The sequence below is a fragment of the Lycium barbarum genome, chromosome 1 (genome assembly GCF_019175385.1).
Source record: "Lycium barbarum isolate Lr01 chromosome 1, ASM1917538v2, whole genome shotgun sequence".
NCBI classification, from domain to species: domain Eukaryota; kingdom Viridiplantae; phylum Streptophyta; class Magnoliopsida; order Solanales; family Solanaceae; genus Lycium; species Lycium barbarum.
The window spans coordinates 171,023,730-171,038,896 of NC_083337.1; the positions used below are offsets into that span (position 1 = coordinate 171,023,730).

The window sequence follows — 15,167 nt, forward strand, 5'->3', positions numbered from 1 at the left end:
ATTGGTTCGCTGGGGTTAGGGTTTCGAGTCCCCAACCCCAGATTTGCTTGCGTATTTGGTTGAATCGGTGTATTGAGTTGAGATCCCGATGATACAAGTTGCATCTCAGCAATAGGGTTTGTAGGTGTCCCTTTTGCTCCTACTGAGAAACCCTGGCCCATTGGTGTTCTGACCCCATCTCGTCGTATTGGTAGTGCTGGCCATTGCTTTTGGTCAATTGTCACAAAGGTTATTTGTGATGGCTTTCCGCTAAGCTCCGTCATGGTGGATATTGCAATCACCTTTCCCACTCCCTTATTGCCTTCTTTTCTTGGTCGCCCCTAGCCATTCCGGTGGCCGGACGTTTCCCTAACGTTCGTCAGTAGGTTTGGAACAGAGAGAGGAGAGGAGAGCGGTAAGTTATAAAATTATTTTAAAAAGGCTAAACATGTCTTTTAAGTTTCTTGGGTCATCCTATACAGCAAAATACAGTTTCTATACACTTAAAAGATGACTTAGACAATAAAATATATTGTTAGCGTATATAATTTAATTTCATAAACTGTATATGTGTTCGGGTGAGAACACTTGTCACGCTTTTATCAACTACTTCCATCTTCGACACTTCAAGAATTATCTTTCAACTGACAAGTTACTCCCCCTATATCAATTTATGTGGCACTTTTCACTTTCCGAGATTCAAACTGCATGAATGTTGATCAACATTTTAAGATGTATTTTTTCACCAAATTAATATGAGAAAAGTTGCCATTATAGTACTTCTCGTGCAGTTTTCTAATATATAATTTTTAATGTTAAAGTATTGAGCTAATCTAATCCAATTTAACTTTAAAATTTAGTCAAAGTGATTTTCAAAAAACGAAAAGGGCTACATAAATTAGGACGGAGGGAGTATAACAAATATTACTCAATCCGTAATAGGAATAGGGCTGGGCATAAACACCGAAAATCGAAAAATCGGACCGAACCGAATTAATTCGGCTTTTCGGTTTCGGTGTTTCGGTTTTTTTTTATACCAAATTCGGTGTTTCGGTTCGGTGTTCGATTTCGGGTCAACGGTTCTTCGATATTTCGGTTTAACGAAAAGTTTTTTTTTTTTTTTTTTGAAGATTTACTACATGAATACAATTTGTTTTTACAACACTCAATCCACTGCCCAAAATTAATGTATCCAAGTCTATCCTTATAGTGTATAGACCCACCCTAATTTCATTCACTTAACCTAAGCCCTAACTTCATTTCCTCACTTCCTCAATTCCTCTCCTATGTCCTCAGCTTAATGAAATGATGAATTGCAGTCAGTTTAATTAATGATCAGCTTGACATCCATAATTCAAAAGATTACATCACGAGTTCAAATTTTCCAGTATTCATTCTTAAATGTGATGTCTGTCTCGAATATAGCTAATATTGGTACTTCTTCAGTTGGTTGGTTTATGTATATCAGAAGTTAAGAACCTTTGGTAACTATTCTTCATGTTGGCCTTTGATAGTCTCTGTTCATGATCCATTTTCTTGTTGCTTCTTAGCTGCTTAATATTATTTTCTGTATGATATCAACTTCTATGTCCTCTTGTGTGTTTTAACTTTTAAGTTATGTAACAAAACAATGTGGTATTGGAAGTTAACATAGAAGTCAATATTTTGGTGATGATGTTTACTTATCTATAGGACTTCGTCATATATATGAAGTATCTTATTTTGAAACAATTAACAAGCATTCAATAATTAATACTTTGCAGTGCAGAGCCATTCAATTAAATTGACCTTGCCCTATAAAATGATTATTAACTGATAAAAATGTCCCCCCTAATTTTACAAGAAGAAATTAGCGTTTCAAGCCCATGCTGAAAAAAACCAAATTAAAAAAAAAAATCAAAATCGAACTTCAAAAAATCAAACTGAGCCGAATTAATTCGATGCGGTGTTCGGTGTGCACTTTCAAAAAATTAAAACCGAAAAATCAAATCAAACTTTAAAAAAATTGAATCGAAAAACCAAACGCCCAGGACATGCTATTTTTCTCTTTTTTACCACATACAAACCGACAAAACTCTGGATTTCAAATCAGTACTCTAAACAAGTCAAAACATGATACGTGTACCCTATATTATCAGACACACTTGTACTAATAAAATCCCAAATATTCAAAACCCCGCCACGTATTACGCAAGATATTTTGGAGCCACAAAAAATAACATATAAGAAAAGGACACGTGTCGTAAATCCTTGCTTGCTTCCACAAGATTACATTGACTCAAAGAAATATCATATCCGCACTGTCTCTATCGTCCAAACAAAACACACCACGTAGCAATAAATTTCTATTTTGGGAAGCAATGATAGGCAGTTAATTTATCCTTCCGAACAAACACAAAATTCTCGTCGGAAAAAAAGGTATGAGTGGCAATCGGAGCCAAAGACAGCGACTTTATCCATTCGGAGAGTCGTCGGTTTCAGAAGATTCTGGAATCTACGATGAAAGGATTCTAATCCTCGTATTTAGGTCTATTGATTGGGATATCCGTACAGTCTGTCAAACGGCGTCAGTTGACAAAAAACTCCGTGCATTAGCAAGAAGGATTCTATGGAGAGAGCTTTGTGTTTATCGCGCTCCGCAAATGATAACGGCGTTAACTAACGGCTCACCAAGCGGTAGAATTGCTGGCGGATGGCAAGCGATGGCAAAATTGATGTTTTTCTGTAACGGATGTCAATCGACCCGACATTTCCAAGTGGGTCAACCCGCACCGGGTCATTTCGTGAAGACTTCTCGTTTTTCGAAGACTTCGGGTCGGAGTTTTTTAGTCAAGAAATGTAGGAGTGATTTGCTGTACGTGAGTGATCCGTGCGAGCATCCAACTGGAGATGATGATTTAGGGTTATTTAGAGGGGTACTTTGGGGATTTATGAAGAGTAGAACAAGGGCGTGTTTGATTAGAAGAAGAGTTGAGCTTGAAGGAGGTGGGAAATGTCCGTTTTGTCGAGCTAGGGTTTGGAGTATGACGGCGGCTAAGCTTATACCTAAAAGTGCGGCGCGGCGGCTTGGTTCGATGGAAAGTGGGGTAGAGTATTTTGTGTGTGTGAATGGGCATTTATATGGGGCTTGTTGGCTTGTTCATTTATCGTCCGATGAGGATGAAGAAAAAATCGACGGTGATGATGAAGATGAAGAAAAAATCGACGGTGATGATGAAGAAGAAGAAGAAGAAGATAGCAGTGAGGAAGCTTATTTTAATGGTGGTAATCAGGTAGTGATAAATGGTTTGAAATACGGGCTTAATTCTTGAGAGAGAAAGAGTAGAGAGGAGGGAAATTTTGTAGCTTAGCCTGTTATTTATTAACTTGAGAATATGAAATGAATAAATTTTGTAATTTAGCCTGTTGTTTAATTTACAGTTTATCATTGGTTTAATTTTTTCTATTTTTAGGATAAACTTTTCGTTCATTAAATTAACTTGACAATATGGACTGATTCTAATTTAAGCGCTATAATACACGAAAAAGCTTAGATAAACTAGATCCCCTTTTCAAGCAAGGATTATTTGCTAACATGTGCCAATGTTTAAAATTGACTAGATGGGGCTAATAAACAAACTAATTTTGGACAAGGTAGATAGATGCAATACATATTCTTTCACATATATATACTCTTTATCATTTAGTTAAATTTGTGTTATATGCACATTGAATTGTTTAATTTGATATAAATATTAAGGGAAGTAATTGTTTTCGTGTTAATATTAAGCACTCAAGATTTGTTTCCACTAAAGCATTCTACGCAATTAATTAACATGAGAACAGCTTAGATAAAACTAGACCCCCTTTCCAAGCAAGGATAATAACACTATTTGTTAACATGTGCCAATGACCACCGTGCTGTGGGCCAGCAGTATGAGATAGAGCCAATGTTTAAAATTTTGACTAGATGGAGCTAATAAATAAACTAATTTTACACAAGATAGGTAAATGCAAGTTATATACTATTTTACATGTATACTTTTATCATTTAATGTGTACATTAAATTGTTTAATTCGGTATAAGTATTTGACATATGTAATTGTTTTTCGAGTAGCAGAGCTAGCAAACAAATTTGGTCGTGCCCAAATTAAGTACTCAAGATTTGTTTTCACTACGCATTTAACACACATTAATTAATCACGATAAGTAAGCAGTGCAAGAGTTTATGCCAAAATTATCTTTCCTAGTACCTCAAACTAATCGATCCCTTAATGGAACAAAGTAAAAAATGAAGAACGCTTTGGCATTGAGTATAGATAGGGACAAACATACTCTTTATCTCCGAACTCAGCCCTATTAATTGTCCAGATTTCCCTTTGCACATCCAATAAAAAAAATCATAAATAAAAGTATCTTTTTACTAATTTACCCTTATCTTTCTTCATAAACTGCAAGGCTAAGCTAATCCATACTCCTATTGTTTACTTTCAAAAAATTAATTTTAAGATTAAAATGAAAAAAAAAAAAATTCTATCTTGATTTTATAAATTAACAAGTATTTTAGGATGGATATCTGTAATAATAGTGACAACTAATTATGGACGAAGGGATTATATAGATTCTCTAAGATTATCCTGATAAGATAATACTATTATTTTGTTACTGTATAAAAATGTCTTTAAAAACGTATAAATTTCTTGCACTAGATTAATTAAGTTGATTTGACCTCCAATAACTTATAACAAGCTTGATTTGGCATACTAAAATAAAAGTAAACAACCATAATAATATATGAAACTACATTAATAATGTAAAATATTTATACGAGTATGAGTTAATCCCAAAACTAAACGAGATTTGGTATTGAAAATAAAATAAAATAATCAAATATTGTGCTATCCGTTTAGCAGTTAACTTTTGAAAACTGGGATGCCACGGATATATACACATGGCCTTGCCCATGCATAAGCCGGCCGATCCCATTCTTGTTGCCGCCCTCGCAGGTCCCGCTACCGACCTAGTAATCCAGCTAATAAACTCTACTATGCATTATATTTCTAAGCAAACAAAATATTTTCTTAAACTCAATTCTTCCTTTCTTCTCACCTTTTATGATCACAAAGGCCAAGTTATTATGCATATGGTTTTGTGTGCAAGAATCTTACATCGCATTTTCCTCTGGCAGTGGCATTTTTCTGGTTAGTTTCTTACTTTATTCTTCTAAAGCTGACATTTTGAGTCACAGTTCTTGATCTTCCCCGTGTTTTCAAAGACTAATAACATGTTTGGCCAAACCTTCAAAATCTACTTATTTTACAAAGTGTTTTTTGTGAGAAATACTTTTAGAGAACAACTATTTGTGTTTGCTAATCAATTTGAAAAGCACTTTTAACAATGTTATGTTAGCAATTTCTGCTTCGCTAGACACCTCAAGCTCTAAAATAAGCAAAAAAAAATTTTGAAAAAGAAACATTTTTGGCTTTCGAGAAGCTTGATCAAACAGGCTATTAAGTTCTGAAGAAGCTTTGCTTAGGAAGTTAAAACTAGAAATATAGTGTATTGTGGAATTCTCAACATCCCAAAAATAGTACTCTATTGATAATGACAAAAGATTGGCAATATGTATGTGATTCTGCTTTTTGATATATTCACGTCGGCTAGAAAAGGGTATCCAAGATGGCTTTGTAAAGGCTTTGGATCACTCCATTTATTGCCTTTAAGTTGTAGGACTGGATGCTTGTACCAACAACAACATACCCAGACCTTACCCCTGTCTATCGGCTCAAGAAGATTGGATGCTTGCACCCTTTCAAAATAAATCTTGGCAAATTCTTGTCATACTTATTAGTTTGCAGTAAATTCCACCACCGGGAACTCGCTTACACGTGCAGGAGGTGTTTATATTCAAAGCCATCTAAAGGTGTCTTAGGCCACTCCGCTTATTTCTTTAATGTTTTGGATTGGATGATCAAATTCTATCAGGCTGCTTTATTTAAACACTGCTTATTTTTCCCATTCAGCCACTATTGGCAAATATTTTCAATATTGGAATGAGAAATTATGAAAAAGGCGAAGCAGTATCGCTTAGTTTATATGTGTAATGTCAATAATATCTATACTTGCTCATTTTACCCTGTCAATTATTCTCAAAAATGTTCCACCCAAATAACAGGTGATAGCTAACACTTGAAGGGAGACATGGCTAGTGTTCAAGATATTTCTGTTTCAGCTGCAATCAACCTTATATCTGCACTTGTTTTCCTTCTGGCCTTTGCAATTGTAAGGCTTCAGCCAATCAATGACAGAGTGTACTTCCCTAAATGGTATTTGAAGGGTATACGAGCAAGTCCTAGAAGTTCCGGTTCATTTGTAAATAAATTTGTCAATTTGGACTTCAGAACATACATTAGGTTCTTGAACTGGATGCCTGCAGCTCTAAAAATGCCAGAACAAGAGCTTATACATCATGCTGGTCTTGATTCTGCAGTGTATATACGGATTTATCTTCTTGGGTGAGTTCCACAACTATTTGGAAAGTTAAAAGGATAAGTAGTAGACATTGGAAACTTGTTTTACAAATTGTTGAGTTCCTTGTATATTAATTATGATCTAACTCCTGAATTATTGATGCAGCTTGAAAATCTTTGTTCCTATCACAGTACTTTCTTTTGCGGTTTTAGTGCCTGTTAATTGGACTTCTGGAGAAACATTGGATCACATTGAGGATCTAACATTCAGTAATATTGACAAACTTTCCATATCCAATGTCCCTTCAGGATCACCGAGGTGAGGGTTGACTTGTTTCCATTTAGTATTTGATGTTGTTGTAAGAGAATATTTGCTGGTTGCTTCGAACCAACCATTTTTTTTTTGTAGGAGTTTGTTGGTAGAAAATGTTTGACAGTTAGTTGAACAAATGCACATCAGAAATCATGAACACCTTTGTCAAAAATCATAAGTTGCTATATTGAAGGTTTTAAAGATATATTCATATACTTTTTGTATGTTTGTAAAGATATTTATGAACATGTAGTCATGACACAAAATGGGCACCCTTGTTTTTTTTTTTTTTTTTTTACCATTCTATAACACAAAACAGAAAGTGTACCAAAAGTAGTTCTTCATTTTAGTATCCTTGGCAGGCCGTGGGACACTTACCTTTAGTTGCACACATAACCATGATAACCTATCAAACTATAGTATCCACATGGAAGATTATAAGAAATTTTTGCAAAGGAATGAATTAGATTATGTATTACTTCTACAAAATTTGATGTTTTTTCGTTTCTCATAGGAAGTGACTCGTGCCATTGCAGATTTTTTCCTAATAAAAAGCTTAGTTTTATATTCTTTCAGGTTTTGGGCACACGTGGCGATGGCTTATGTATACACATTTTGGACCTTCTATATTCTGTACAAAGAATACAAGACAATATCAACAATGAGACTGCATTTTCTTGCCTCTGATAAACGTCGGCCAGATCAGTTCACAGTGGGTGTTTACGTATTTTATTGAACATCTGTTATGGGTGTTCCCAAACCAAAGTTTGATTAGTTTACAAATTCTAATTCTTCTCATAGGTCCTTGTTAGAAATGTCCCACCAGATCCTGATGAATCAGTGAACGAGCATGTAGAACATTTCTTTCGTGTGAATCATCCAGATCATTATCTTACACATCAGGTTTGTATTGTATAAAAATATTTCTGTATGAAGTATGTGACAGGCAAAGATATATCATGTCTCTTTCATCTTAGATTACTTAGTCAAAGTATGTTCTATCTGGAATTCATGCTACTTGTAGGTTGTTTATAATGCAAATAAGGTTGCTGAATTAGTGGAGAAGAAAAAGAGTTTCCATAATTGGCTTATTTACTACCAAACCAAGTATGAGAGAAACCCTGAGAACAAACCAAAAATTAAGGTATTATTCTTTGTTTATCGAGATTTTGTTTCAATTTCATTTATCTGTTTCTTCTTCTTGGTAAATGTATTTATTTTCTGCTCATAACTGAGTCTCATATTCTATCATGTATAGACAGGATTTTGGGGCCTTTGGGGAAAATCCGTGGATGCCATTGACTATTATATGACTGAAATTGAGAAGTTGACCGAAGAAGTAAGTTTCTCTGACCATGGGTTATGGGTAAATTTTGCTAGTAGAGAAAGTTTAAAGCAGTTAACGAATATTATATCGAATCTTTTGTTGCACTACAGTAATTGACTTTTCTCTTTGATGTAGGAAGCTGAAGAAAGAGAAAAGGTTATAAGTGATCCCAACGCAATCGTTCCCGCAGCATTTGTCTCGTTTAAATCTCGTTGGGGAGCAGCTGTATGTGCTCAAACGCAACTATCAAGAAACTCAACGATTTGGTTGACAGATTGGGCTCCTGAACCACGTGACGTCTATTGGGATAATCTTTCAATACCATATGTTCAACTCTCTGTCCGGAGACTGCTAATGGCTGTTGCTTTATTCTTTCTTACTTTCTTTTTTATGATCCCAATTGGATTCGTTCAAGCATTTGCAAGCATTGATGGCATCGAAAAGGCTCTTCCGTTCCTGAAGCCATTAATAGATATGTATGTGATTCTTCTAACTTGGATAAATTTGCTATATGTGTGCTTGTAGTTTATTCACACATAAAATAACTAAGAAAACATTTGAATAGACTCGATGCTTAAATGTTATTTTGAATCTAGTTGTCCTTATGGACCTCCTTGTATTTTTGGAAATCGATATCTAAGGTCTGTGCTGCTGGAATTTCTGTTGCAGGGATGTTGTCAAATCATTTGTCCAAGGTTTTCTGCCCGGGATTGTATTAAAGATATTTCTGATTCTTCTTCCTATGATTCTAATGATCATGTCAAAGATAGAAGGCTTTACTTCACTTTCATCTTTGGACAGAAGATCAGCGGCTAAATATCATTTATTTGTCATTGTCAATGTCTTCTTTGGAAGTATCATCACTGGTGCTGCATTTGAACAGCTTGAGAGGTTTCTCCACCAGTCTCCAACAGAGTGAGTTCATCTAAAAGTAAAACATATTAACATGCCGACCGCTCTTTGGAGTGCTTGTAATGGAAAGAAGACCAGATTACATAGCAAAAATAATACCTTACATCGGCTGGATCAGTTGATTTCTTAAATGGTCACTCAACCGATAGTTATTATCTCAGAAAGTCACTTTGTTTTGTTTTGTAACAAAAAATTCACTTAACTAATAGTAATTATCTCAGAAAGTCACTTTTCTTTGTTTTGTAACAGAAGTCACTCAACTACTGTCATTTCACCTAAAGTCACTTTACCAATTGGTGAAATTTTCGCTGGATATTGCTGACTTGAAAATCTTTTTTAAGCCAAACTTTTAATAATTTAAATGCTATCCATTTTAATTAACCATTAAATTGACCCACTCCACTGGCCCAACCTGTTATACTGGTCCGATATATCTCTGCAGCACAAGTGAAAGGGTTCCTTTAGTTACTGTGATATACTCTGCAAACATCAAGTATTAACATTTGCTTGCAATGCAGGATTCCAAAAACCATTGGTGTAACCCTTCCCATGAAAGCTACTTTTTTCATTACCTTCATAATGGTTGATGGCTGGGCTGGAATTGCTGCGGAGATCCTTAGATTGGTTCCGTTAGTTATGTTTCACATTAAAAATACATTTCTAGTAAAGACAGAACATGACAGGGAACAAGCAATGGACCCTGGTTCATTGAACTTTTCTGTAGCAGAGCCTCGCTTACAACTGTACTTCTTACTAGGCCTTGTGTACTCGGTGGTCACACCAATTCTCCTGCCTTTCATCATTGTCTTCTTTGCATTTGCTTATATGGTTTTCCGCCATCAGGTATGTTTTGCTTTTACTTTTGGAACCGATAATAGATACTCCCTCTCTTCCAATTTATGTGTTGGTGTTTGACTGGGCGTGAAGTTTAAGAAAGAAAGGTAGACTTTTGAAACTTGTGGTCTAAAATAAGTCAGATATTTGTGTGGCTATAAATCATCTCATTAAGGGTAGAATGAACAATTTAAAGTAATATTGTTACTAAAAAAAAAGAGTGTCACATAAATTGGGACGGAGGGAATATATGCTAAGGAGATAGAATGGACCCAGTGATAAAATATTTGATAATGCAGCTTCATCTATTTTAGATAAGAGCATGATTATTCTTAGGTCTCAAGCATCATATGCATAATATTACTTTCACGACATTCTGTATCCTTCTATTTGTATCAGATTCTGAAACTGGTTCTTTATTGCTAGATCATTAATGTGTACGATCAGAAGTATGAGAGCGGTGCATCATTTTGGCCAGATGTCAATCGTCGTATACTTATTGGTTTGGGAATATCCCAGCTTCTATTAATTGGTCTCTTGAGCACCAAACATGCTTCCAAATCAACTCCATTGCTGATAGTGCTTACAGTTTTGACAATCTGGTTCCATAAATTTTGCAAGGACAGATTTGAGTCTGTGTTTGTCAAATTCCCCTTGCAGGTTAGTGTTCTTCACCTCTTACACTTGATGTTCTAAGCAATGAGGTTCCAATTTTGGAATTATACAACATATTCTGTTGAAATTTGCTTCTGTTACTGTTGATTTACTAGAATAATAAGTAGTCTAGTAGGGGGAGTCTACTTTGTTTAAAATTAAATTTATGTTAGATAGATTAGGTTGTTGAGATATTTTAGGTTTTTGAAATTATTATGTAGATTTTCTGTTATGAAGTTGGCTATTAGAAGCCCTTTATGCTTAATAAAATTAAAGAGAGAGAATCTCAACATTCTTCCAACCTTTTTTGCTGGACCATGTTTTAAAAAACCAACATACTCCTCGAGAATAAAATTATTTTACTACAACAACACCACCTCAGTCCCAAACTAGTTTGAGATATTGTGCTAAGTTATGTTTAGGACACTTGTGGTTATCATTGATATATTCCACTATGATATATTTAGTTCAATGCACTCTGCAGGACGCAGTGGTGAAGGATACAGTAGAAAGGACTACAGAACCAAACTTTAACTTGAAAGAGTATCTCCAGGATGCCTATTTGCATCCCGTTCTCAAAGGGATTGAACTAGAAATATTGAAAGAACTTGATGATGAGGAGAATAATCTACTTGTTGCTACAAAGAGGACTTCCAGATGGAGTAGTAATACCGTTTCTAATGCCACTTCTGAAGAACAGAAGACAGTCTCTGAGATGCGGCTCGTATTATAATTTGTTTTGTCAACAAAAGCAGTTAAGAGTTACAATCAAAGTATTCGTTTGTTTGATTTCCTTCTATTAGCTTGTGTTAGGCCTTCTACATCAGAATGTCAACACAAGTAAGGTGAAAGAGGGCAGTGATAATGCCATGTACTATACTCGGTCATCAAAATGTGCAGAATGTCATTCTCTTGGAATAGAGGCTTTTTTGTTGGAAAAAATAGGTGTTTAACCATTTCATACTTTGTTATGATGGGATTTGGGGGGCAACAGTAAGAGTTACCGTCGCGTGATATGGGAGTTTATGGTATGAAAAAGTCTCTCGCAAAAATAAAAGCTAAATCGCGACATTGTGCTGTAAAAATAGAATAAATTAAAATTGATTATGTAATTTGTAATAAACAAATGAGGATTTGCACATAAACTTGTCACTTAACCATAGTTATATGTTATGTATTCTCACTTTACTTTATGACTGTCAAGGTTAAATTGTTTGATTTGGTGTACGCATAGGGCGCGAGTAAATATTTTTCTAACCACAACCAATACATTTAGGAAAAAACAGGAAACAAGACAGAGTAAAAAAGTATATAGAATAACTATAATAAGTTGTAAAGTACTGCAGAACTTCTGTGGAGGAAAAAAACTAAACTAAAATTTGAACTAGAGAATCTTCACAAAATATAATAGCGGAGACCTAAAAGAAACTTTTGGCTTTACATAATGCTGCAAGTGCGAGAATCTTGGTCGGCAAAATAACGGGTGAAGTCATTTACCCCTGACATGGACTGGGCCGGGGGATAAAAACCATAATCTGGCCCATAATATTGATATGGAGGTTGCATATAACTAGGTTGTCCATTGAAAAATCCAGCAGGGTAACCTCCCATTTGCATTAACATAGCATATTGTTTCTGTCTTTGTTCTTGACTTACATAGTCTCGAATGCCTCCACCTCTTCTATGTATTTTGCAGTAGTAATCCCTGCAAATAGAGGTGTCAAAATCAATTCATATTTTAGTATTCGTCCACGTTTAAATGCTCAAGGTCATGGCATGTTTGTTAAATTAGCTCAATAGGCTGAATTTGAAATGACTCATCAAATTATTGCGATCAAATAGTATAACTCAATAAGTCAAAATGCAATCCAAACCCTTTTCTTTTAAAAGAAAAAATTTAAAAATTTGAGAGGTTGGGTCATGATGGATTGTTATTGTATCCATTTTTGACCCATGTTGACTCATGATCCAAACTAATTTTAGAAGGATATAATATCCTAAGGTTTAAACGGGGGGTTATGACCCGTTCGTTAACCTGACTTGAAAGGTTTAACTTGAAATGACTCATCAGATTATATATTGGGATCATATAGTATCACCCAACGGGTCAAAATGCAAACAAACACAAACATGCCCAAAAGAAATTAGAGATAGAAAATTATGTAAACTTGAAAACTTGAGCTAATAATTTAAGAAAAGTATAAAATAATTTTCCCATTTTCTTATATGAAAAATAGAAAACGATCCAATCTAGACTCGAGCTATTTTGATCCAAGAAAAAAAATTAGAAAAATAGGACTATGAGCCATTTTAATCCGTTTAAATGTGACCTAACTCTCGCTCGTTCATACCTGCATATTCTTTCATCAACTCCTTGAGGGGCCACATAAGCTTCAGCTTTATGATATTCTTTCTTGTGTTTGGTTGACACAAAATCTTCATACTTTTTATTCTTTGCTTTCACATAATCTTCACACTCATGAATGTGATCACGATCATCAGAATTCTCATCATCATCACTACTATTCCAACAATGTTCATTTCTCTTCTTTTCATCACCAACTTTAGCTTTGCCCTTGTCCTTACGATAAGCCGCAGCATATTCTTTATTGTGTGCATTTTGATCAGTCTTATCAAAGTGGTGGTGATTTGAATTTCTACTTGTGCTAGTATGTGCTTCATAAAGTGGATTGGAATAAGATACCAGCTTTGCCTTCTTCCCCTTTTCCTCAATGGCCTTAATCAGCATCAAAGGCTCAAATTTGCCTCTTATTGTAGCCAAATATGTTTTTGGATCATAAGAAACTTCCAAGACACCTTGCACAAGATTCAAATGTAAATATTTAAGTTATATACACTTACAAAATAAAGAATTTTTACATTATCAGTGTAGTTTAACCCGTAATAGCAACAAATATATACCCTTTTTACAAAGGTTAATAATTGATGTATATCACAGTGATTTACTTGTAAGTTGTAACTACCTTAAAAGTGACCTGATTGTGTAAAACGTTGATGACTACAAAAGCCACAGCTACGAAGGGGCGTACGAAATGTATAACTTGTGGGTTCGGCAGCACGGGCTTTGTTCTAGACAGTGTATTGTAGTAAAAATTAATAAGCATGCACATAAATAAAATTCAGAACTTAGTTAGGCTAGTGTCCAAAAGTCAGAAACCATAACACTCAAATTTGAAAGAAAAAAAAAAAACTCAAATTATGACATCGCCTTTGCAACTATGTTTCAATTCTTATAGGTTGAGGTCCATTGCATGAATCCTCGCTAACTTAGTGCACAGATTAGTGACGAAGTAACCTCACAATAAGATACACTTCTGGAAAAACTACTATCTCATGAACTCCTCTTTTTTCCTTTTTTACATCAATGGGATACTGTATTAAAACGATAATCAAATTAATAAGAATATCATACCAGTGATCCTTAATAGCAATTTCCTCAACTTTCCTTGACATGCTGTACAACAGTTGACGTCAACTTTTATGACACAGACCTGAAATATTTAAAAGCATATTCAAGGAATTAAAGATATTATCTTTTAAATGTTACAAGTACTAAGTTAAACAAATTACTATTATAATAATAATAAAAAAAAAAGACTGAAAGAATATACAGGATCATGGGGACTATGTTCCATCAAGATGACTTGATAAAGCAGACAGAAAATAAGTGATTTCTCCAGTTTGTCACCTACACAACAATAATAACACAGTACGACTTGTCAAGATGAAAAGAGTTGAAATCTGAGAAAGAAACTTAAAAACAAATATAGTAATAGAAGTTCTAATACTTTTGCATATAAGTGCAAACTCCACAACTACAAAAAGTAGAAGGATTTTAGAGACGCCTCGAAGGAAAAATACCAAGAAATTAGAGTGAGACGAAACACAACTATTGAACTCCCAAAACTTGACAAAGAAGGCGAGACAAAGGGTTTAAACTCTATTAATGTAGTTTGACATGTAATAAAAGGTTAGTTACCAATTTTAAGATATTGCAAATTAATGCTTACTATAAAAACATTGCTTGTAATTACTTTGTAATAAGTTATCTAAATATTGTGTAAATATCTTTTCTCATCATGAATGTATAATAAGTAGTTGTAACCTAGCGCTCCTCGGCAAAATCTCTTACCCATAATACAGGATCCGAGCAAAAAAATATGATTTTATTTCCATTCTTGGCAACTTATTTAAGGAGCTCATTTAATTAATTGCACGGTCTTACGATTTTCTTGGGCAAAATCCTAAAATTCATAAAAGAACAAAAAAGAGCCGATAGCTATCCAAACCTTCATCGTGTAGGTGAGTCGTGTATTCCCCTCCCCATGTCTCATACCCCTTTCTCATATGTATAATGAAAAAAATAAATGATGCGTAACATATGCTTGAGAGAGGGGGTTTAATTGAATCCTAGTCATCAAGAAATTATTTTGTATAAATAGGGTAAAAACACACTTTATTGGTTATATATAAACTGGTAAAATTTCTCTGACAAAAGAGAATATTATAGTGTAGTGGCTAAGGGGTTCAAAAATTGCTTGACGTCATTGATAACAAGTGTGACATTTTTTATATATTTTTTTAATTCCCTTGCATAAACTCCTGGGTCTGCTATGAACAGTAGGTAAGGGATGACAAGTCCCAACATTCATATCCCGGGCTTTCACCCCACGCACG

At 34.6% G+C, this 15,167-nt stretch overlaps 3 protein-coding genes across 3 annotated transcripts; 2 read left to right on the top strand and 1 right to left on the bottom strand.

Annotated features, from left to right (window-relative positions):
- The first annotated feature begins 2,158 nt into the window (after positions 1–2,158).
- On the top strand, positions 2,159–3,375 carry LOC132608183 (EID1-like F-box protein 3). Its single transcript, XM_060322252.1, has one exon. It carries the CDS (start codon positions 2,400–2,402, stop codon positions 3,288–3,290), a length of 891 nt encoding a protein of 296 aa, XP_060178235.1. The 5' UTR covers positions 2,159–2,399; the 3' UTR covers positions 3,291–3,375.
- Positions 3,376–4,976: 1,601 nt separating this feature from the next.
- Positions 4,977–11,533, top strand: LOC132608189 (CSC1-like protein At4g02900). The gene is made up of 12 exons (XM_060322256.1): positions 4,977–5,160; positions 6,135–6,474; positions 6,596–6,748; positions 7,319–7,454; positions 7,544–7,645; positions 7,767–7,886; positions 8,001–8,081; positions 8,205–8,545; positions 8,739–8,984; positions 9,500–9,824; positions 10,242–10,475; positions 10,954–11,533. The coding sequence occupies exons 2-12, from the start codon at positions 6,161–6,163 to the stop codon at positions 11,200–11,202; spliced, it is 2,301 nt and encodes a 766-aa protein (XP_060178239.1). The 5' UTR covers positions 4,977–5,160; positions 6,135–6,160; the 3' UTR covers positions 11,203–11,533.
- Positions 11,534–11,750: 217 nt separating this feature from the next.
- Positions 11,751–15,046, bottom strand: LOC132608195 (uncharacterized). The gene is made up of 4 exons (XM_060322261.1): positions 14,102–15,046; positions 13,903–13,981; positions 12,821–13,286; positions 11,751–12,174 (listed from the first exon to the last, which is right to left on the bottom strand). Exons 1-4 carry the CDS (start codon positions 14,123–14,125, stop codon positions 11,907–11,909), a joined length of 837 nt encoding a protein of 278 aa, XP_060178244.1. The 5' UTR covers positions 14,126–15,046; the 3' UTR covers positions 11,751–11,906.
- Between the last annotated feature and the right edge of the window lie 121 nt (positions 15,047–15,167).

Coding starts and splice junctions, on each gene's coding strand:
- LOC132608183 (XM_060322252.1), top strand. CDS start 2,400: ATGAGTGGCAATCGGAGCCAAAGACAGCGACTTTATCCATTCGGAGAG.
- LOC132608189 (XM_060322256.1), top strand. CDS start 6,161: ATGGCTAGTGTTCAAGATATTTCTGTTTCAGCTGCAATCAACCTTATA. Junction 7,646..7,766: donor ATCATTATCTTACACATCAG/GTTTGTATTGTA, acceptor TGCTACTTGTAG/GTTGTTTATAATGCAAATAA. Junction 8,082..8,204: donor TTGAGAAGTTGACCGAAGAA/GTAAGTTTCTCT, acceptor TCTTTGATGTAG/GAAGCTGAAGAAAGAGAAAA.
- LOC132608195 (XM_060322261.1), bottom strand. CDS start 14,125: ATGGAACATAGTCCCCATGATCCT. Junction 13,982..14,101: donor AACATAGTCCCCATGATCCT/GTATATTCTTTC, acceptor TAAATATTTCAG/GTCTGTGTCATAAAAGTTGA. Junction 12,175..12,820: donor GTTGATGAAAGAATATGCAG/GTATGAACGAGC, acceptor CTCTATTTGCAG/GGATTACTACTGCAAAATAC.